Below are 21680 nucleotides of genomic sequence, written 5' to 3'. Positions count from 1 at the left end.
TTGCCAGCCCAGCAAGGCCTCATGTCATGGAGTTAGCAACTAAATGCCTGCTGCTGTAACTCTGTCCTCCAAATATCTCTTAGGAACCTCTCATGTGACCCATTCTAGCTAGAACCATGCAAGGAAGGGAATTCCAGGAAAGACAGTTCAGTCTAGCTGGGGTGATGCCTTACAAAGCCACTACAGCGAGTTCTCAATCAAGATTTATTGAGTGATTAAATGAGTGACTGGATGAATAGATCAATTTCATCAGGAGTAATTCTCAGGTCATAAGATCTAAAAACAACTGGAGGTCAGTCAGAGAAGAGCTATTCTTTAATAGAGAGGAGTAAGCAAAACTCATGGAGCGTTTTTCTGCATGCAAGTGAGGGCTCAGGCTCAGGGTGGCACAAAGTCCAGAGTCCTGTGTGGGGGGCAGAAGCTTAATTAAAGTTTATACAAACTTTAGATGGATCAGTGAGGATAAACAGTCAACCTAATCATTTATGAAGAATAAACAGGGTTGGAAAATCCCATGTGGGGAAGTGGGAAGTAGAAGGGGCGGGACCAATATAGCTCAGAGAATGTTTTATCCAAGTTTAGCCTATTCTTGGTAGGGGCTATTAAGAAGGGGTTATATATTGGTTCAGTCTAGAGGAAGAAGAGAAATTTAACCAACATTGATTAACAAGCAGTTTGCTTTGATATATCAGTGTGTGGCTCACAGCTCAGCTAATCATTTATAAGGCAGAGATTGAGAATTTGGAGGATCAGTGTCTGGACTTGTCATAGGTAAGCAAGCAGCGCATCAGTGAGTCTTACTAAGGCAGGTGGGAGGAAGTAAGATTCCTTGCAGTAAGCCCTTTCGGGAACACAAAGTAGATGGAGGGATTTCTTTAACTGTTGTATTTTCTAGGATAACAAAGACTTGGGTAGAACTCAGCATTGTAAGTCCCTTGGAGAATTGCATTTATTGAAGTATGATTTGACCTCAGTCTTTTGGTCTGCCTTCGAATTAGCTCTACAAATCTTGCTTTACTGCTTTGAAGGTACTGTGGTTTTTAAAGTTTTTATTAAAATTCTAATTAGTTAACATACAGTGTAATAATAGTTTCAGGTGTACAATACAGTGATTCCACCCTTCCATGTCACACCTGGTGCTCATCACAGCAAGTGCCTTCCTTAATCCCCATCACACCTATTTCACCCATCCTCCCACCACCATCCCTCTGGTACCCCTCAGTGTGTTTTCCATAGTTAAGACTCTGTTTCTTGGCTTCTCCCTCTCTCTTTTCCCCGTTTGCTTATTTGTTTTGTTTCTTAAATTTCATATATGAGTGAAATCATATGGTATTTTTCTTTCACTGATTGGCTTATTTCCCTTAGCATAACACTCTCTAGCTCCATCTATGTCATTGCAAATGGCAAGATGTCATTCTTTTTGATGGCTGAGTCATAGTCTAGTGTGTGTGTGTGTGTGTGTGTGTGTGTGTGTGTGTGTGTGTGTATTCACATCTTCTTTATCCACTCATCAGTCAATGGACATTTGGGCTCTTTCTGAAATTTGGCTATTGTAGATAATGCTCCTATAAACATCAAGAGGTACGTGTATCCCTTTGAATTAGTATTTTTTTTTAATCTTTGGGTAAATACTTGGTAATTCAATTGTTGGATCAAAGGGTAATTCTATTTTTCACTTCTGAAGGAAACTCCATACCATTTTCCAGAGTGGCTGCACCAGTTTAAATTCCCACCAACAGTACAAGAGAGTTCCCCTTTCTTCACATCTTTACCAGCACCTGTTGTTTCTTGTGTTGTTGAGTTTAGTCATTCTGACAAGTGTAAGGTGGCATCTCATAGTAGGTTTGATTTGCATTTCCCTGATAATCAGTGATACTGAGCATCTTTTCATGTACCTGTTGGCCATCTGTATGCCTTCTTCAGAAAATTGTCTATTCATGTCTTCTGCCCATTTTTAATAGGATTATTCATTTTTGGGGTGTTGAGTTTTATGAGTTTTTTGGTATATGGTTAATAAACTAACCCTTTATCAGATATACTATTTGCAATTATCTTCTTCCATTCCACAGATTGCCTTTTAGTTTTGTTGACTGTTTCCTTTGTTGTGCAGAAGACTTTTATTTTGATGAGATCCCAATAGTTCATTTTTCTTTTGTTTCCCCTGCCCCCAGGGACATATCTAGAAAGAAGTTGCTATGGTTGATGACAAGCTATTGCCTATCTTCTTCTCTAGATTTTTTGGTTTCTAGTCTCACATTTAGATCTTTAATTCATTTTGAATTTATTTTTGTGTATGGTGTAAGAAAATGATCCAGTTTCATTCTTTTGCATGTTGCTGCCCAGTTTTCCCAACACTGTTTTTTGAAGAGACTGTCTTTTTCCCACTAGATATTCTTTGCTGTTTTGGTAAAGATTAACTGACCATAGAGTTGTGGATTCCTTTCTCGGTTTTCTATTGTCTTCTATTGAGCTATGTGACAATACCATACTGTCTGTGCCAGTACTATATTGTCTTGATCATTAAAGTTTGTAATGTAACTTGAAATAGAGAATTGTGATGCCTCCAGCTTTGTTTCTCTTTTTCAAGTTTGCTTTGGCTAGGTCTTTTGTGGTTCCATACAAATTTTAGAATTGTTTGTTCTAGTTCTGTGAAAAATATTGTTGATATTTTGATAGGGATTGCATTAAATGTATAGATTACCTTGGCTAGTAAAAACATTTTAACAATATTTGTTCTTCTAGTCCATGAGCAGGGAATGTTTTTCCATTTTTTGTGTGTGTCTCCTTCAATTTCTTTTTTTTTTAAAGTTTATATTCATTTATTTGAAAGAGGGGGCACAAGCAGGAGGAGGGGCAGAAGGAGAGGAAGGAGCAGACTCCATGTTGAGCAGGGAGCTCAAACTGGGGCTGGATTCCAGGACTTTGGGATCATGACCTGAGCCAAAGGCAGATGCTTAACTGACTGAGCCACCCTGGTGCCATTCAACTTCTTTCATCAGTGTTTTATAGTTTTCAAAGTACAGGTCTTTCACCTCTTTGGTCAGGTTTATTCCTAGGTATCTTATTGTTTTTGGTGCCATTGTAAGTGGGACTGAATCCTTAATTTCTCTTCCTACTGCTTCATTATTGGTGTATAAAAATGCAACAGATTTCTGTACATTGATTTTGTATCCTGTGACTTCCCTGAATTCATGTATCTGTCTGGCCAGGGGTTTACCAATTTTATTAATTTTTTTCTTTTTATGCTTATTAATATTAATTTATGAAGGAAATTATCAATTTTTTCCAAAGAATCCACTCTTTATTTCATTGATCTGTTCTACTGTTTTTTAGTTTCTGTATCATTTATTTTTGTCCCAATCTTTATTATCTCCTTCCTTCTGCTGGCTTTAGGCTTTATTTATTATTCTTTTTCTAGCTCCTTAGATGTAAAGTTATTTTATTTATTCAAGATTTTTTTCTTGCTTCTTGGGGTTGGCCTGTATTGCTATATTCTTCTCTCTTAGGACTGCTTTTGCTACATCCCAAAAGTTTTGGACTACTGTATTCTCATTTATATGTTTCCCATGTATTTTTAAAATTTCTTCTTTGATTTCAAACAAATCCAAGATTGGTTGATTCATTCATTGTTTACTAGCATGTTGTTTAGCCTTCATATATTTGTGGTCTTTTTTTTTCTTGTGGTTGACTTCTAGTTTCAAAGTGTGGTCAGAAAAGATTGAAATCATACCGGGTACCTTTTCTGACCTAATATTGTGACCTAATATGTGATTTATTCTGCAGAATGTTCCATGTGCACTTGGTAAGAATGTGTATTCTACTGTTTTAGGTTGGAGTGTTCTGAATATATGTTAAGTCCATCAGGTCCAATATGTCATTCAAAGCCATTGTTTCCTTGTTTACTTTCTCTTTTTGATGACTTGTCTATTGATGTAAGTGGGGTGTTAAAGTCCCCTACTATTATTGTGTTATTATCAATTTGTTCCTTTATGTTTGTTGTTGTTTTATATTTTGGGGTGCTCCTATGTTTAGTGCATAAATATTTATAACTTTTATATTTTCTTGTTGGATTATCCCCTTCATAATTATATAATGCCCTCCTTTGCCTCATTTAACAATCTTTGTCTTAAAGTCTAGTTTGGGGGAAGCTGGGTGGTTCAGTCAGTTAAGCATCTGTCTTTGGCTCAGGTCCCAATCCCAGGGTCCTGGGATCAAGCCCTGGTTCAGGTTCCCTGCTTAGTGGGGAGTCTGCTTCTCCCTCTCCCTCTTTCTCTCCCCCTCCCCCCACTCTCTCTCTTTCTATCTCAAAAAATAAATAAATACTACATCTGTATCTTTGAGCCAATTGCACTACTGGCTATTTATCCCAAAGATAGAGATGTAGTGAAAAGAAGGGCCATCTGTACCCCAATGTTTATAGCAGCAATGGCCACGGTCGCCAAACTGTGGAAAGAACCAAGATGCCCTTCAACGGGCGAATGGATAAGGAAGATGTAGTCCATATACACTATGGAGTATTATGCCTCTGTCAGAAAGGATGAATACCCAACTTTTGTAGCAACATGGACGGGACTGGAAGAGATTACGCTGAGTGAAATAAGTCAATCAGAGAGAGTCAATTATCATATGGTTTCACTTATTTGTGGAGCATAACAAATAGCATGGAGGGCATGGGGAGTTAGAGAGGAGAAGGGAGTTGGGGGAAATCGGAAGGGGAGGTGAACTATGAGAAACTATGGACTCTGAAAAACAATCTGAGGGTTTTGAAGGGGTGGTGGGGGAGGTTGAGGGAACCAGGTGGTGGCTATTAGAGAAGGCACGGATTGCATAGAGCACTAGGTGTGGTGCAAAAACAATGAACACTGTTACACTGAAAATAAATTTTAAAAATTTAAAAAATAAATAAATACATAAATAAATAAAATCTATAAAGTCTAGTCTGTCTAAGTATTGCTACTCAGGCTTTCCTTTGACATCCATTTGCATGACAGATGTTTCTCCACCCTCTCATTTGCAGTCTGCTGGTGTCCTTATGTCTAAAATGGGTCTCTTGTAAGCAGCAGATAGATGGCTCTTGATTTTTATCCATTCTGACACTGTGTCCCATTCAGTATGTTGAATCTATCAGCCACTGTCTTCTGGCTTGCCAAGTTTCTGTTGAGAAATCTCCAGGTAGTCTTATGAGTTTCCCTTGTAAGTTAAGGATGGCCTCTGTCTTGCTGCTTTTAAGATTTTTTCTTTATCACTGTATTTTGCAACTTGAATTATGTTTTGGTGTCAGCCTGCTTTTGTTGATTTTGATGGAAGTCCTCTGTGCCTCCAGGACCTGGATATCTGTTTCCTTCCCCAGATTAGGGAAGTTTTCTGCTATTATTTCTTGAAATAAATTTTCTGCCCCCTTTTCCTCTATCTTCTTCTTCTGGGATTCCTATAATACAAGTGTTATTATGTTTGATGGAGTCATTGATTTCCCTAAGTCTATTTTTGTGTTCCATAATTATTCTTTCTCTCTGTTGTCCAGCTTCATTATTTTTCATTATTTTGTCTTCTAGATCACTAATTCATTTCTCTACTTCTTCCAGCCCGCTGTTCAATGTAACAAGCCTGTTTCCAGTCTTGTTTATTGTATTCTTCTTCTCTGATTGATTCTTTTTTAACTCTTTTATCTCTGTAGTAAGGGTTTCCCATCAGGATGTCTTCTATTTTTTTCTCAAGTACAGCAAGTATCCTTATGGTTGTTGCCTTAAATTCTTCAACAGACATGTTACTTATGTCTGCTTTGCTTAGATCTCTGGCTGTGGCCTTATCTTGTTTTTCATTTGGGATAAATTCCTCCATCTTGACATTTTGTCTAAGTCTCTGCCTTTCTCTCTGTATTAGAAAAGCCAGTTATGTCTCTTGCTTCTGAAAGTAATGGCCTATAAAGAAGAGGTAATGTAGTGTCCAGGGCCCAATACATCAGGGAGTATCTCTGGTGTGTGCTACATTGTTCCACTGTTGTTGTTTTGGCAGTTCTATCCTTCATGCCAGTCATCTACAGAGTCCTTTCATACAGAGGGTAGTGTTTGGTCCCCAGCCTGAAGGTGAATTTTAACTAGGTGTGTTCTGGTCTGTTTGTGAAATGAGACCTAATACCTACTCTACCAGAACTGAGACCCTGCAGAACTCACTGGTTAGGAGATGTGGTATGGGCAGGGGTTTGTGCTTGTCTTCTAGAGGAGGGGACTGTCATGCTCAGACCAAGGCAAATTTGGCTGAGAATTACAGTCCTGCCAGAGTGCACGGAGGTTGACCTTGGTGTAAGCAGATTATGTAATCAGTGTCTGTGCTGACTTGCTTCCCATAAGTGGTTCTGTATTTAAGCTAAGTATGGGGTAGGAAAATGGTGCCAGCTGAGCCTGCTGATCTTTTTTATTTGTTTATTTATTTATTTTCAGCATAACAGTATTCATTGTTTTTGTACCACACCCAGTGCTCTATGAAATCTGTGCCCTCTCCAATACCCACCACCTGGTTCCCCCAACATCCCATCCCCCATCCCTTCAAAACCCTCAGATTGTTTTTCAGAGTCCATAGTCTCTCATGGTTCACCTCCCTGTGAACCATGGGGGAGTTTCCCTCAACTCCCTTCTCCTCTCCATCTCCCCTTGTCCTGCTGATTTTTAAAACTCCAAGCTGTAAGCTCCACTGGTTGCAAGAGCTCACAAAATCAACCCCTGTCATTTTTCAAGCCAATGACTTTGGACAGACATTCTCCTTGTACATCCACATGTGTTCCCCCCCCCCCCCCCATCCCCTGCTCTCTCACTCATCTTTCTCTGAGACCATGACTCCCACCCTTACACAGCGTCCTTGATCCATTTTTTCCCGAATCATATCTCCACACTTCTACCTTCCTTGGTGTGACCTCTTCTCTCTCTCTCTCTGGTTGCGGAGTTTGTTCTGCCCATCTTCTGGTTGATTTCTGGGGTATTTAGGATGATTTTATATTTACCTAGTTGTGTTTGTAGGGTGGGATGAGCCTAGTTATCTTCCTTTATCTGACCTGTGATGGTTTTGTTAAGGATTTTATCTGTTATCTATTATATCAATGATTCCTGAATATGGCTGCATAATAAAATCATCTGGAGAAGTGCTGGAGAGAATGAGGACCAAATGTAACTCAAACACTGCTAAGGGAATATAAAATCATTCAGCCACTTTGGAAAAACAATCTGTTAGTTTTTTTAAAAGTTAAACATATGCTTACTATATGACCATGCAAATGTACATTTACATGTTTACTCAAGAGGACTAAAAGCATTTGCTCAAATGGACTGGTCAAAGCACCTAACGTATTGATTTATTTAACTGGCATAACCACTATATGGGACAGGCATATAGTCACTGGCATTTTATATACGAGAAAACCAAGGCACAGAGAAGTTGAGTAATTTGCCCAACATCCTATAGCTTCTAGCTGGCAGACTCAGGCTTGTCATGGAGAGGAACTTAATCTCTAAGATATTCATGCATGTTGGGGTGCCTGGGTGGCTCTGGGGGTTAAGCCTCTGCCATCAGCTCAGGGTCCTAGGATCAAGCCCCACATCAGGCTCTCTGCTCAGCAAGGAACCTGCTCCCCCCCCCCACTCTCTGCCTGCCTCTCTGCCTACTTGTGATCTCTCTCTCTGTCAAATGAATAAATAAAATCTTTTTTTAAAAAATATGTTCATGCATGTTTAGATACTATATATGATAATCTTAGTGCATCCTTAATTATTGGTATGCTGGATGATATAAAGTTAAAATAAAAATTTTATGCAGATTTTTAAAGGTTAGAAAATGTTAAAGAAAAATAGTTTTGGAAGTATACACCTGTGCTTTCTACCAGTCTTATTCTTCCTAGGATTTAGTGAGGAGTTCAGTGAATGGGGCACCAAGAAAACAGCAAGAATGAAGTCCTGACCATTAGCTAGAATTACCTGCTGTCTGTTTTGCGTCTTTATATGTTTTCCATCACTTCTCATTCCTTGATATTTCTTGATTCTCTCTTTAGGTTTAAGGTAAGATGTTCCACTTACAAGGCCCACAAGTGCTGCAAATGCTAGAGAAATCATTGAGGAAGAGCCTCCCAGAGTCCTTAAAGGTAACAGTACATTTTTAGAGGGAACTAAAATGACTGGCAACTGCATATAAAAGAAGTAGGAAGGAGAACAAACATTCTCTGAGCACCTACTCTGTACCAGGCACTTGTTCGTCTTACATCTCATTTAGTTTACCTCACTGGAAGGCAAGTCTGTTATACCCATGTAACCAAAAGAGGAACTCGGTTTTAGGACTTGACCACATCACTAGTGAGTGGCAATCATATGATTTAAATCCACTATGATCTTTGCTGTGCGATGACCCAAAACATCTCTTTGTGCCATTCCGAGAATTATATAACTGGAAGATTTGCCAGAATTGCACAGTTGACTGAACTAACACATTAATGTTTAACTTATTTTTTCTAAACAGTTGAGTGCCTGACAGAAGTTAACCATTATGACTTTTCTTCAAAATTAAGGATGGGCCAATTTCTATTTTGTCAAACCCAAAAAGGTTATGTTTAATATGGGATGAAACAGAAATATATTTTAAAAATAGATCAACGATCTTGTATATAAAGAGGTGGGTTTTTTGGGGGGAGGCAATAATATATGTTTCAAAGTACTAGAATATTACCAGGGATAAAGACTGTCATTGCATTTTAATAAAGGTATCAATTCACCATGAAGGCATTAAAAATGCTGAAGTGTATACACCTAACAACAGAGGCTCAAAGGACATAGGACAAAAATGGATAGAACTGAAAGAACTGAAAGAACAAATAGATAAAGCCACATTAATTACAATTAATTACAATTACAATTGTAATTACAATTACAATTAAACATTTTTAACACTCCTTGCTGAGTAACTTATATAATAGACAGAAAACCTATAGCTTACATAGAAGATCTGAAAAATACTATGAACCAACTTAATTGACATTTACAGAGTACGTCCCTCATCAATAGTAGAGTACGTCCCTCAGCAATAGTAGAATACACATTCTTTCCAAATTCACATGGAATGTGTACAAAGATAGACCATATTCTTAAGACTTTATAAAGAACTGAAATTGTAATAAGTATGTCCTTCAACAATATGATACTAAACTTTAAAAAACCCTGGAAGGTATCTAGAAAGACATCCAAATTTAAGAAATATACAACACATTTCTAAATAAACCATACTTTAAAGTCACAAGAAAAATCAGAAAATATTTGAATAAAGATGAAAGCAAAAGATATCAAAAGTTTGGGAATGCAGCTAAAGCAGTGATAAGCGGGAAATATATAGCATCAAGTGCTTTACTGAAAGGAAAAAAAACAATGATCTCAAATCAACACTTTAAGTTTCCACCTGAAAAATCAGAAAAAGAACTAACTAACCTCAAAGCAAAGAGAATTAAGGAAATTATAAAATATAAGAGCAGAAAGCAATGAATTTGAGAGGAGAAAATCAATTAAAATTAATCAAGGGGCACCTGGGTGGTTTAGTGGGTTAAAGCCTCTGCTTTCAGCTCAGGTCATGATATCAGGGTCCTGGTATGGAGCCCTACATCAGGCTCTCTGCTCAGCAGGGAGCCTGCTTCCTTCTCTCTCTCTGCCTGCCTCTTTGCCTACTTGTGATCTCTCTCTCTCTGTCAAATAAATAAATAAATAAAATCTTTAAAAAAAGAAAATGAACCAAATCTGGCTCATTGAAAAGATCAATAATGTTGATAAACTTCTGACTCAGAAATGCAGAGAGAAGACACAAATCAAATAAGGAATGAAACAGGGACACTATTCCATCACTAGCCATCAGGGAGATTCAAATTAAAACCACATTGAGATACTACCTTACACCAGTTAGAATGGCCAAAATTAGCAAGACAGGAAATAAGATGTGTTGGAGAGGATGTGGAGAAAGGGGAACCCTCTTACACTGTTGGTGGGAATGCAAATTGGTGCAGCCTCTTTGGAGAACAGTGTGGAGATTTCTCAAGAAATTAAAAATAGAGCTTCCCTATGACTCTGCAGTTGTACTACTGGGTATTTACCCCAAAGATACAGATGTAGTGAAAAGAAGGGCCATCTGTACCCCAATGTTTATAGCAGCAATGGCCATGGTCGCCAAACTGTGGAAAGAACCAAGATGCCGTTCAATGGACAAATGGATAAGGAAGATGTTGTCCATATACAATATGGATATTATGGCTCCATCAGAAAGGATGAATACCCAACTTTTGTAGCAACATGAACGGGACTGGAAGAGATTATGCTGAGTGAAATAAGTCAAGCAGAGAGAGTCAATTATCATATAGTTTCACTTATTTGTGGAGCATCACAAATAGCATGGAGGACAAGGGGAGATGGAGAGGAGAAGGGAGTTGAGGGAAATTGGAAGGGGAGGTGAACTATGAGAGACTATGGACTCTGAAAAACAATCTGAGGGTTTTGAAGGGGGGGTTGGAAGTTGGGGGGACCAGGTGGTGGGTATTAGAGAGGGCATGGATTGCATAGAGCACTGGTGCAAAAACAATGAATACTGTTATGCTGAAAAGAAATGTAAAAAAAAAGTTATACTTAAAAAAATAAAGAAACAAACAGGGACACTAATACCAAACCCATAAACATTTTAAGGATAATAAAGACACACCATTATCAATACTGTGCCTATAGATTTCACAGCTTATGTTCTGTGAAAAGGACAAGTTACCAACAGTCATTGAAGAAGAAAAATATAACCTAAATCATCCTGTATGCATTGCAGAAACTGATTTCATAATTTAAAATTTTCCAACAAAGAAAATACCATTGCTCAGATGGCTTACATGGCAATTTCTACCACACATGTAAGGAAGAAATAATATCGATTCTATGCAAACTCTTGCAGAATAGATCAGAGGAGTAAACACTTCCCAACTCATTTTATGAATCCAGAATTACCCTAATATGAAAACCAGAAATGGATTTTATTTTTTTTAAGATTTTATTTATTTATTTGACAGACAGAGATCACAAGTAGGCAGAGGCAGGCAGAGAGAGAGAAAGGAGGAAGCAGCCTCCCCGAGGAGCAGAGAACCTGATGCAGGGTTCCATCCCGGGACCCTGGGATCATGACCTGAACCGAAGGCAGAGGCTTTAACACACTGAGCCACCCCGGTGCCCCTGGATTTTATTTTAAAAAAGAAAGGACTAGAAGACAATATTACTCATGAACATATACCCAAAAATCCTCAACAAAATTCTATCAAGTCAAATCCATCAATATATCAAAAGGATAGTAATTATAACCAAGAGGAATTTATCTTGAGAATCCAAGGCAGGTTCAACATTAATATTCAGTGTATTTCATTGTATCAATAGATTAAAGAAAAAAGCCAGATGATCTTCTCCTAATAGATGTAGAAAATAAAATTGAACTGGAGTTCTTTCCCATGATGGATATTATACAGTCATTAAAAATGATTCTATAGATTCTCTAGATTGGTATTTATTGACATGGAAATATGCCTATAGTATATTGTGTGTCTGGAGGGGGTATGTGGTAAACTAATATACATTAGGTAATTTCATTGCTTAAAAATTTATGTATTTGTCAATAAATGAAATAAAATGGAAAGATATAATACTAAGTTCTACAGTGTGATAGTGGATGATTTTTAATTAATTTGTTTATCTAATGTTTAACTCTATTGATATAATGTTCATGGTTTGACCCCCCAAACCTATTTCTATTTGGAGTAATGAAGTGGAATCTGAAGGTGATTTGAACCACATGCTTATCAGTTATCACCTTGATTTCATAGAAATAATCATTGTCCTGATCAAATAAGTTACTTTACCATCCTTTCCTAATAAGCTGACTCCCTGACTTTCTTGGGATGCTGTAGGTTTATGGGACTGTCTTCCACATGAACCAAAGAAACCCATTCAAGCTAACTGCCCTGGTGGACAAGTGGCCTGACTTTACAACAGTGGTTATCCGACCTCAGGAGGAGGTAAGGTGCCAGATGTAGAATGAGTACACTTTTGTGTTCTTATTTGCTATGCGCCTACCATGCACCTGGCAATGTGGTAGACCCAGGGGATACAGAAATGAATTGTGTGAGGGGCGTCTCGGTGGCTCAGTCATTAAGCGTCTGCCTTTGGCTCATGTCATGATCCCAGAGTCCTGGGATCGAGACCCACATCCGGCTCCCTGCTCAACTGGAAGCCTGCTTCTCCTTCTCTCACTCCCTCTGCTTGTCAAATAAATAAATAAATAAATAAAATCTTAAAAAAAAAAGAAATGAATTGTTTGATGGTAAGTGAGTTGCTGTCCTCAAGAAGTTCACAGAAGTCAGATAAAGGAATAAATTACAACATGGAGTGAAAATGCACAAAAACATATAGAAACACACACTATATAAGATACCAGCAATACTGTGTAAGAGTGAGAAAAAAAATACTGTGTAAGAGACAGTTTAAAACCACAGATGTCGGGGTATGCACGTAGAGGATCAGAGGGCTTCTAGGCAGACATTTCAGCAAAACTGGATTTTGAAGATAAATGGGTTTTTGGCAGACTGATAAGAAGAGAGAATGCATTCTAAACAGAAAAACATAACACCTAAAAATGTGTAGAGCTAAATATGAAGAAAATTAAAAAAATATAAAGAACAAACTGCAATGCTTATATTTGGGAATGTATTTTCAGTGTCAACTTTTTTTTAAAATATTTTATTTATTTATTCGACAGAAAGAGAGAGAGATCACAAGTAGGCAGAGAGGCAGGAGGGGCTGGGGGAAGCAGGCTCCCTGCTGAGCAGAGAGCCCCATGTGGGGCTTGATCCCAGGACCCTGAGATCATGACCTGAGCTGAAGGCAGAGGCCCAACCCACTGAGCCACCCAGGCGCCCCTCAGTGTCAACTTTTAAAGATTACTTAAACTAAGTGCTGAATATATTTCAAAGACAAATATGTTATAAGCATATTGGAAAATATAAAGTAAAAATGTATGCATGCAAAATGTGTAATCATACAATGTCATTTTAATACAAAAATTTTCAAATAAAATTTAAATGTATAGTGCTTTTGAACTAAACAGAATACAAAAATGAAGACATTTACATTAATTATTGAACTGAAAAATGAAGCTATGAGTGCATTTCTGAGTAGCACTTTCTGGCTATTCTACCCTTGTTGGGTAGTTGTTTCCTGACTCTTTCCTCCAACTTCAAATAACCTGAACTCTGATTTGTTAACTTTGAGAAGAACTTCTTGAACAAATTTTGTTTCAATTTGGGGGGGAATGCAAATTATTTTTTAAAAAAATAATAGTGCATTATGGTTTACATTTTAAAGACATCATGTGTCAAATAAAGTATATCCAAAATATATGAAGAACTTATACAACTCAACACCAAAAAAACAAATAACCCAATTAAAAAATGGGCAGAGGACCTAAATAGACATTTATTCAAAGAAGACATACAGATGCCAACACATTTAAAAGATCCTCAATATCACTAATCATCAGAGAAATGCAAAATAAAACCACAATGAGATATCACTTTATACCTATCAGAATGACTCAAATGAAAAAACACAAGAAGTAAGTGTTGGTGAGGATGTGGAATAAAAGGAACACTCATACACTGTTGGAAATGTATATTAGTGTAGTCTCTACGGAAAACAGTACGGAGGTCCTTAAAAAACTTAAAAATTAAATTAACATATGATCCAATAATTCCACTATTGCATATTTATCCAATATATATGTATGTATATATAGGGTATTTACCCAAAGTAGGTAAAAATACTAATTTGAAAAGATACATGTGTCCCTATGTTTATTGCAAGATTATTACAATAACCCAGATATGGAAGCAATCCAAGTGTCTATCAATATATAAATAAAGAAAATGATTTTAAAATATAAAGATAACTTTACATATAAACATAGTATTATATATAATATATAATATATATAATAAAAATTACTCAGCCATTAAAAAAGAATGAAATCTTATCATTTACAACAATGTAGATGGACTTAAGAGTGTATAAGTCAGTCAGAGAAAGACAAATACCATATGGTGGAATTTAAGAAACAAAACAAATGAATAAACAAAGAAAAAAGAGACGAACAAAAAAACAGACTCTTAAATACAGAAACAAACCTGGTGGTTGCCAGAAGGAGGGGTGTAGGAGGATGGGTGAAGTAACTGAAGGGGATTAAGAGTACATTTATTGTGATGAGCACTGAGTCATGTACTAAAAAATTTGTTGAATCATTATATTTATAAAAATATATTTTATATTTCTTATAAATATATGAAACTAATATAACACTGCATATTTATTATACTTAAATAAAAATTTAAAATTTTTTAAAAAAGAAAAATGAAGACATCATATGTCTTTATTCATGTAGCTATGTCATATATAAGTGAAAATTCTTTTTTTTTTTTTTTAAAGGAGATTTTTTTTTTTTTAAGATTTTATTTATTTATTTGACAGAGAGAGATCACAAGTAGGCAGAGAGGCAGGCAGAGAGAGATAGGAGGAAGCAGGCTCCCCACTGAGCAGAGAGCCCGATGCGGGGCTCGATCCAAGGACCCTGAGATCATGACCTAAGCCGAAGGCAGTGGCTTAACCCACTGAGCCACTCAGGCGCCCCTATAAGTGAAAATTCTAATACAAGGTTACCTCTATCAATTTCAACATTGTTATGTTTACAATCCATTGGTTCTGAGACTGGGTTTTTTTCTTAGACTCTTAAATAGAATAAAATTTACTCTTTCAAAGGAAACTTGCCTTTGACAGTAATGCTTTCTTTCTCCTGAAGATTACAGAATCATAGAAGAATGTTTTCTAAACCAGTGCACATTTGGTTGATTTGAAATTGTAACACACCATATAAATACCTAGTTCATCAAGTTTTTCTTAACCAAAAATTGAGTGATTAAATCCCTGACTTGCTGTCATGATGTAAATGATTCAGGAATAATGCTAGTACATCAAGAATAATACCAAATATTTATAAGTTTATAAAATAACACAGTATAATGACAGACTAAGGCAAAGTATTCCAATCACTGGGTATAATCAATATGATTTATTTTACATTAACTAACCAAACAGGAAATGACAGATGATTTTGATTACTACACCAACACCTACCAAATCTATTCTAAGAATCCCCCAAACTGTCAAGAATTCCTTGGCGCGTCGGGTGTCATCAACTGGAAACAACGTTTGCAGATCCAAAGTAAGTTTGGCATCTGGGATGTGTGCTGGCTTCTATGACTGTTCCTGGCTACTCCTACAGGGTCACTTTTGATCCTGAGAACATTCCCCTACAGCCTTTGTAGGTAGGAAGCTCTACCAAACCCGACTCAGCTTGATGTTCATTCTTTGCATCAGCTGCTCCCACCTCTTCAGTGGAATAGAATTCAAACATTGCGAACTGTGGACTTGACACATGGGACTGTGAGCAATGGAATTTCTTGTTAGCTAAGGATTCATGATATATTTTTCAGACATATTCAGGGTCCATTAGGGGGATTAGGTGTGAGAGCAGAGCTCCCTCCCTCTCTGGTCTTCCATTCCTAGAATAAGAATGACAGTTGCTTGTGCCAGAGAACACCTCCAGGTCACAAGGTCACAAGTACAACTACCATGGCTGTGAGCACACCCTCCAGGGTCAGATTCTCTAGGGCGGCATCCTTGCTCTGCCTGTTACCTGCTTTGTGATTTGAGCAAGTGGTGTATCTATTATTCAGTTTTTGTATGTGTAAAAAAAGAGGGCAGTAAAAGTACTTAAAACAAGTTCAAGGGAAGAATTAAATGTAGTATTAGACCAATACCTGGGCATGAAGTAGGAACACACTCAAGGTTAGCTTCTACTTTTTAAAATACCATTTCTCCATTGATTGTGCAGTGATATAGTCAGGATTTCTAGTATTATCTGCTTGCATAAGAGAGTGACTTGGGCATGGTCACATGGTTCATGGTGACCCCAGAAGCAACACTGCCTGACTTTAAGATCTGCATATTTCCACCAGGAAGCTTCTGCAGCATCTACACGGCCAGTTACTTCTCCCTTCACCTCACCCCTCTCTAGGTTCACAGTCCAGCCTGAACGAAGTGATACAAAATCTTGCAGCTGTTAAACTGGTCAAGGTCGAGCAACAACAAGGCATTATGTACATGTTGCCCGAGAGAGCAAGTAAACTGCTCCCTTCCTTGCTGGAGGCAAAGAACTTACCTCTTAAATCTGGCAGACGCAAAGTCATGTGAGTTTTGGAAAAAGATCCTCTGGGTTACTCTCATCTTTCTGCATGGAAGTGGCCTCCCAACATCTTCCCCTATCTTCGCTATTGCCTCCCTACAATCCATTTCCAGCGTGATCCTTTTGGACATGGATTGTGTCAATTCATCCACTTAAAAGCCATCAGTGTTCCTCTGCTCACATGCCCATTACGGACATTCAGGGTCCTAGCAGACCTGCTATCCACCACCTCTTGGACTTCATCATGTCCCTCTTGCTTACTTCCACCAGCAGCTCTGGCTTTTTTTCTCCAACTTGATTTCATACATTCACATAATGCCTTTGGACTGTTGCATTTATTCTTTGCCTAAAATCTCCTTCCCTCTGATCCTTGCACATCTCTTTCTTTCTTGCCACTCATTATCTCCAATGTCATTTCCTTCGAGAGTTCTCTGCAGAGCAACCCGAAACCACCCTTTCCCATAATTCTTCATCACGAAATACAGTTTTTATTTTCCTCAGTGCACTTATCACTATCCAAAACCAGCTTATTTGTGAATTTACTGACGTCTCTGTTGTTGGATTCCTCCCTTGCAATGATTCAAACTCCACAAGAGCAGAGGACATTCTTCATGGTGGTCACCAGTAAGTTTTCAGGAGCCACAACAAAGCGTCAAATAGACGCTTCATAAATATGCAATGAATTTACATCCCAGAGCAAAACACATTATATATTGCCCTCCACTTATGCCTGAATAGAATTAAAACCGATATAGGGATTTTATCTTGAGATATCCAATCCTATGGCCCTCTCTGTGTTAATACACTTGGAAAAGATTTATTCACACTGTATTGCAACTTACATCTAAAAGACACCTCCAAATCTATACTCTCATTTGATTTCTTGTTCATCCCATGAGACAGACAAGGGAGGAGACATTATACCCATTTTCCTGATGGAAAACAGGTCCAGTTGATGAAACAGCTTGTCAGGGTCATGTGGATGGTTAAGGACATAACTGGGGCTCATGTTTACATCTCCTGCTTCCACACTCTGGGCTCTTTCTAGGACACCTCCCAAAACCTTCTCCACCCCTGTAGCAGTCTTCAGACTTCAGTGTTCTGTCAAGTGGGGGTTGTCCACACTCCACATCACTGCCCCTCCGTGGGCTTCAGCTCTCGCACAGTGGCCAAGGAGCCTCTGACACCAACAGACAAAGATTCCAGGATTACAAGATTCCAAGCCCTGGCTTTATATCTTGCTAGCATATGCTTTGAGGCACTTACTTATTTTCTGCTTACCTACTGTTATGTGTAGAACAGGGATGTTATCAATTCTCCCATCTTAAGTGGAGAGTCACAGCAATATTGACAAAAAAATATTAATTTTTGTGTAATTATTTTTGTGTGGCATGGGTCTGAGGTATTAATCATGGGATAGCTCTTACATTATTTACAGAGCTGCTACTAATAGCACCACTCTGTTAATATCTCCATTTTATAACAAGATGATTAACTCAGGCAATCTGGCTGCAGAGTCTATGCCTTTACTCCACTCCACTCTGCATTGTCTGACGACAATTTGGGGGAAAACAAACATAATACTCCACAGTATGTGTGATATTTGGGGGTATTCTTTTTCCTTGTTCTCAACAGCAACCAAGAGATGTTTCAACTCTCCTCCCTGGACGTTACCCATGCTCCGTTGGTGAATAAATTCTGGCATTTTGGGGGCAATGAGAGGAGCCAGACGTTCATTGAGCGCTGCATCCAGACCTTCCCCACCTTCTGCCTGCTGGGGCCTGAGGGGACCCCTGTGTCCTGGAGCCTGATGGACCAGACAGGCGAGATACGGATGGGGGGTACTGTGCCTGAGCACCGGGGCAAGGGTCTCATCTCCTATCTCATGGATGTTCACATCCATGCTCTGGACAAACTTGACTACCCTAGCTATTACCATACAGCTTTAACCAACAAAATCATACAGAAAATGAGTCACAGTCTGAATCATATCACCTTGCCCTGTAACTGGAACCAGTGGCACTGTGTGCCACTGTGAAGCAATTCTGAGCACAAGACCGAGTTGGGTGGGCTGATGTGGCAGGAGAAGTGGTTGGGCGGACAGGGAGAAAGAACAAATTGTAATCAGCAGTAAAGTGATATGTGTTGTCTGGGCTCTGAGAAGCAGTATAAATGGTCAACAGAACCACCACAGTCCTTGTTCTCAAACCATTCATGTAGTTCCCCTTTGGGTCTGGAAGATCTGGCATGGCCAGACCTTCCTGCGGCAGACTCCGGTCTTGTTCAGTTTCCTACACTTCTGGATCTCAGTGATACTCTTTTCAGCTACATTCTGTCCTCCTGCTTCTCCTGGATCTCCTATCTTACAAGCGAGGTATTGCTAATAAGCATATCCTGCCACTTTTGCCAAGATGTGACATTACTTAAGGGTAGTAGAATTTTCTTCTCTCATGCCTTTACCCTCCTGATCCCTGCCCTACCCTCAACTAGCTTCACTGAGGTATAATTCACAAATAACACTGTAATGTAAAGTGTAAAAAGTGGTGATCACACACACACACACACACACACACACGTTATGAAAGACCTCCCATAACCAAGTTGATTAAAATTACCTGACCATATATACATGGGTTTATTTCTGGGCTCTCTATTCTGTTCCAGTAATTTATGTGTCTGTGTCTATGCTGATATCAAACTCTTTTGATTATTATAGTTTTGTAACATAGTTAAAAGTCAGGAAGTATAACGACTCCTGCCTTGTTTTTATTTCCCAACATCTTTTTGGTATTTGGGGTCTCTTATGGTTCCATACAAATTTTAAGATTATTTTTTCTATTTCTATCAGAATTTTGGTAAGGATTGCCCTAATAAGGACTGCTTTTGGTGGAATGGACATCTGCACAATAATAATTTTTCAGTCCATGAACACAGAATCTTTTTCCATTTATGTGCATCTTCTTACACTTCTTTCATTAATGTTTTCTAGTTTTCAGTGTACAGATCTTTGACCTTCTTGATTAAAACTATTCCTAAGCATTTTTTTTCTTTTTGTTGCTATTATAATTGGGACTTTCTTAATTTCTCTTCCTCACAATTGTTAGAGTCTCGAAATACAGCTCATTTTTGTATCCTGACTTTGTATTCTGCAACTCTACTGATTTGCTTCTTAGTTTTAGTAGGATTTTGTGGGGGGAGTGGAATCTTTAAGGTTTTCTATACATACGATGATATCATCGGTAGATACGACTTCATTTCCTCCTTTCTTACCCGGATGACTTTTATCTCTTTTCCCAACCCGCAGTGCTATGTTGAAGATAAGTGGCAAGAGTAGACATCTCTGTCTTTTTTCTAATATTAGAGGAATAGTTTTCAGCTTTTCACCATTGAGTATGATGTTAGCTGTGGGCTAATATACAGGGATAAAATCCACTTGCTACTGGTGTATGATCCTCCTAATATGTTGCTGAATGTGGCGTCCTTGAGGAGTTTTGCATCTTCTTATTGTATCCTTGTCTAACTTTAGTATCAGGATAACGCTGACCGTATAAAATGAGTTTGGAGGTGTATCCCCCTCTTTAATTTTTTGAAAGATTTGAGAAAGGTTTGCATTAATTCTTTGAATGGTTGGTGGAATTCACCAATGAAGTCCTCTGGTCCTGAGCTTTTATTTGTTGGGATTCAGCTTTCTTACTAGTATTTGGTTTGATCAAATTTTATAGTTCTTTATGATTTAGTTTTTACAGGTTGCATGTTTCTAAGAATTCAACAGTTTCTTCTAGGTTATCCAATTTGTTAGTTAATAACTGTTCATGGTGGTCTCATGATTCTTTTCATTTTTGTGTCATTATTGTAATCTCCCTTCTTTTCTGTCTTCTCTTATTCATTTGAGTCTTTTCTCTTTTTTTCTTAGTAGGTCTAACTAAAGGTTAATCAATTTTGTTTATCTTTTTAAAAAAAGACCCTTAGTCTCATTTATCTTTTCCATTATTTTTCTAGTCTCATTTTACCTATTTATGCTCTGGTAGTTACTTTCTTCTTTTTACTAATTTTATGCTTATTTCTTCTTTTTTTAGTTTTTTGAGGTGTGAGATGAGATTGAGATCTTTCTCTTGAGATACTCATTTATCATCATAAACTTTTCTCTTTGACTTGTTTTTGCTGCATTGTATGTTTTGGTATATAGTGTTTCCTTTTTCATTTGTCTGAAAAAATTTTTAATTAAAAAGAATTTTTGACTCACTGTTGTTTAGGAACATATCATTTAATCTCCATATATTTGTGTATTTTCCAGTTTTTGTCTTTGATGTTGATTTCTAGTTGTATGCCATTGTGGTCAGAAAAGATTCTGGGTATGATTTCAATCTTTTAAAATTTGTGAAGACTTGCTTTGCAATCTAACATATAACCTATCCTAGAGAATGTTCCATGTGCACTTAAGAAAAATGTGTATTCAGCTGCTGTATGATGGAATATGTGTATGTATCTGTTAGGTCCATTTGGTCTAATATGTAGCTCCAATCCAATATTTTTTTACTGATTGTCTCCCTGGATGATCTAGTCATTGTTGAAAGTGGAATATTGAAGTCCCTTACTATTATTTTTACTGTTTTCTATCTCTCCCCTCAGATCTGTCAATATCTGCTTTATATATTCAGGCATTCCATTGTTTGGTACATATGCATTTTTTAAGTGTTATATTCTTTGAATAAACTGACCTTCTTATCATTACATAATGGCCTTCTTTCTTTATTACCATACTTTCACCTTGAAGTCTATTTGGCCTGATATAAGTATAGATAGTCCTACTCTCTTCTGGTTTCCATTTGTACTGAATATATTCCAACTTGAAGAAATTCCTTTTAACATTTGTTGTAAGCCTGCTCTAGTGGAAATGAACTCCTTCAGGTTTGTTTATCTGCCAAAATCTATCTCCCCTCCAGTTCTGAAGGAAACTTTCATGGATAAAGCATTTCTTGGCTGGTAGTTATTTTTCTCTAGCACTTTGAATATATCATTCCACTCCCTTCAAGCATGCAAGGTTTCTGCTGAAAAAATATGCTTATAGTCTTAAGAGGGTTTTTTGTTTGTAAAAACTCACTTTTCTTTTGTTGTGTTTTATTCTTTGTCTTTACTTTCTAACAATTAAATTATAATGTGTGTTGGTGTGGGTCTCTTTGGATTAATTTTTTGTTGTTGTTGTTTCTCTTTAAGTTTCCTGGATTTTAGTGTCTGTTTCTTTACCCACATTTGGGAAGTTTTTAATCACTATTTTTCTGAACACATTTCTGCATGATTCTCTCTTTCTCCTTCTAGGACACCTATAATAGGTATATTTGTCCACTTGATTG

The 21680-nt window shown here is 37.6% G+C and overlaps 1 protein-coding gene across 4 annotated transcripts; it reads left to right on the top strand.

Annotated features, from left to right (window-relative positions):
- The first annotated feature begins 600 nt into the window (after positions 1 to 600).
- On the top strand, positions 601 to 20572 carry LOC131812982 (glycine N-phenylacetyltransferase-like). 4 transcript variants are annotated; one of them, XM_059143033.1, is made up of 8 exons: positions 601 to 771; positions 896 to 1028; positions 8036 to 8125; positions 11945 to 12052; positions 15180 to 15306; positions 16162 to 16333; positions 16831 to 16953; positions 17965 to 20572. In XM_059143033.1, the coding sequence occupies exons 3-8, from the start codon at positions 8048 to 8050 to the stop codon at positions 18365 to 18367; spliced, it is 1011 nt and encodes a 336-aa protein (XP_058999016.1). In that variant the 5' UTR covers positions 601 to 771; positions 896 to 1028; positions 8036 to 8047; the 3' UTR covers positions 18368 to 20572. The 4 variants fall into 4 exon arrangements, with proteins under 4 accessions (XP_058999016.1, XP_058999038.1, XP_058999049.1 ...); XM_059143055.1 differs by lacking the exon at positions 896 to 1028; XM_059143066.1 differs by lacking the exon at positions 16831 to 16953 and having other exon boundaries at positions 604 to 771.
- Positions 20573 to 21680: the final 1108 nt, after the last annotated feature.

Source organism: Mustela lutreola, chromosome 1 (genome assembly GCF_030435805.1).
Source record: "Mustela lutreola isolate mMusLut2 chromosome 1, mMusLut2.pri, whole genome shotgun sequence".
In the NCBI taxonomy this organism is placed as follows: domain Eukaryota; kingdom Metazoa; phylum Chordata; class Mammalia; order Carnivora; family Mustelidae; genus Mustela; species Mustela lutreola.
Note: the sequence above shows the minus strand (reverse complement) of the source record. Positions and strands in the feature narration are given on the sequence as shown.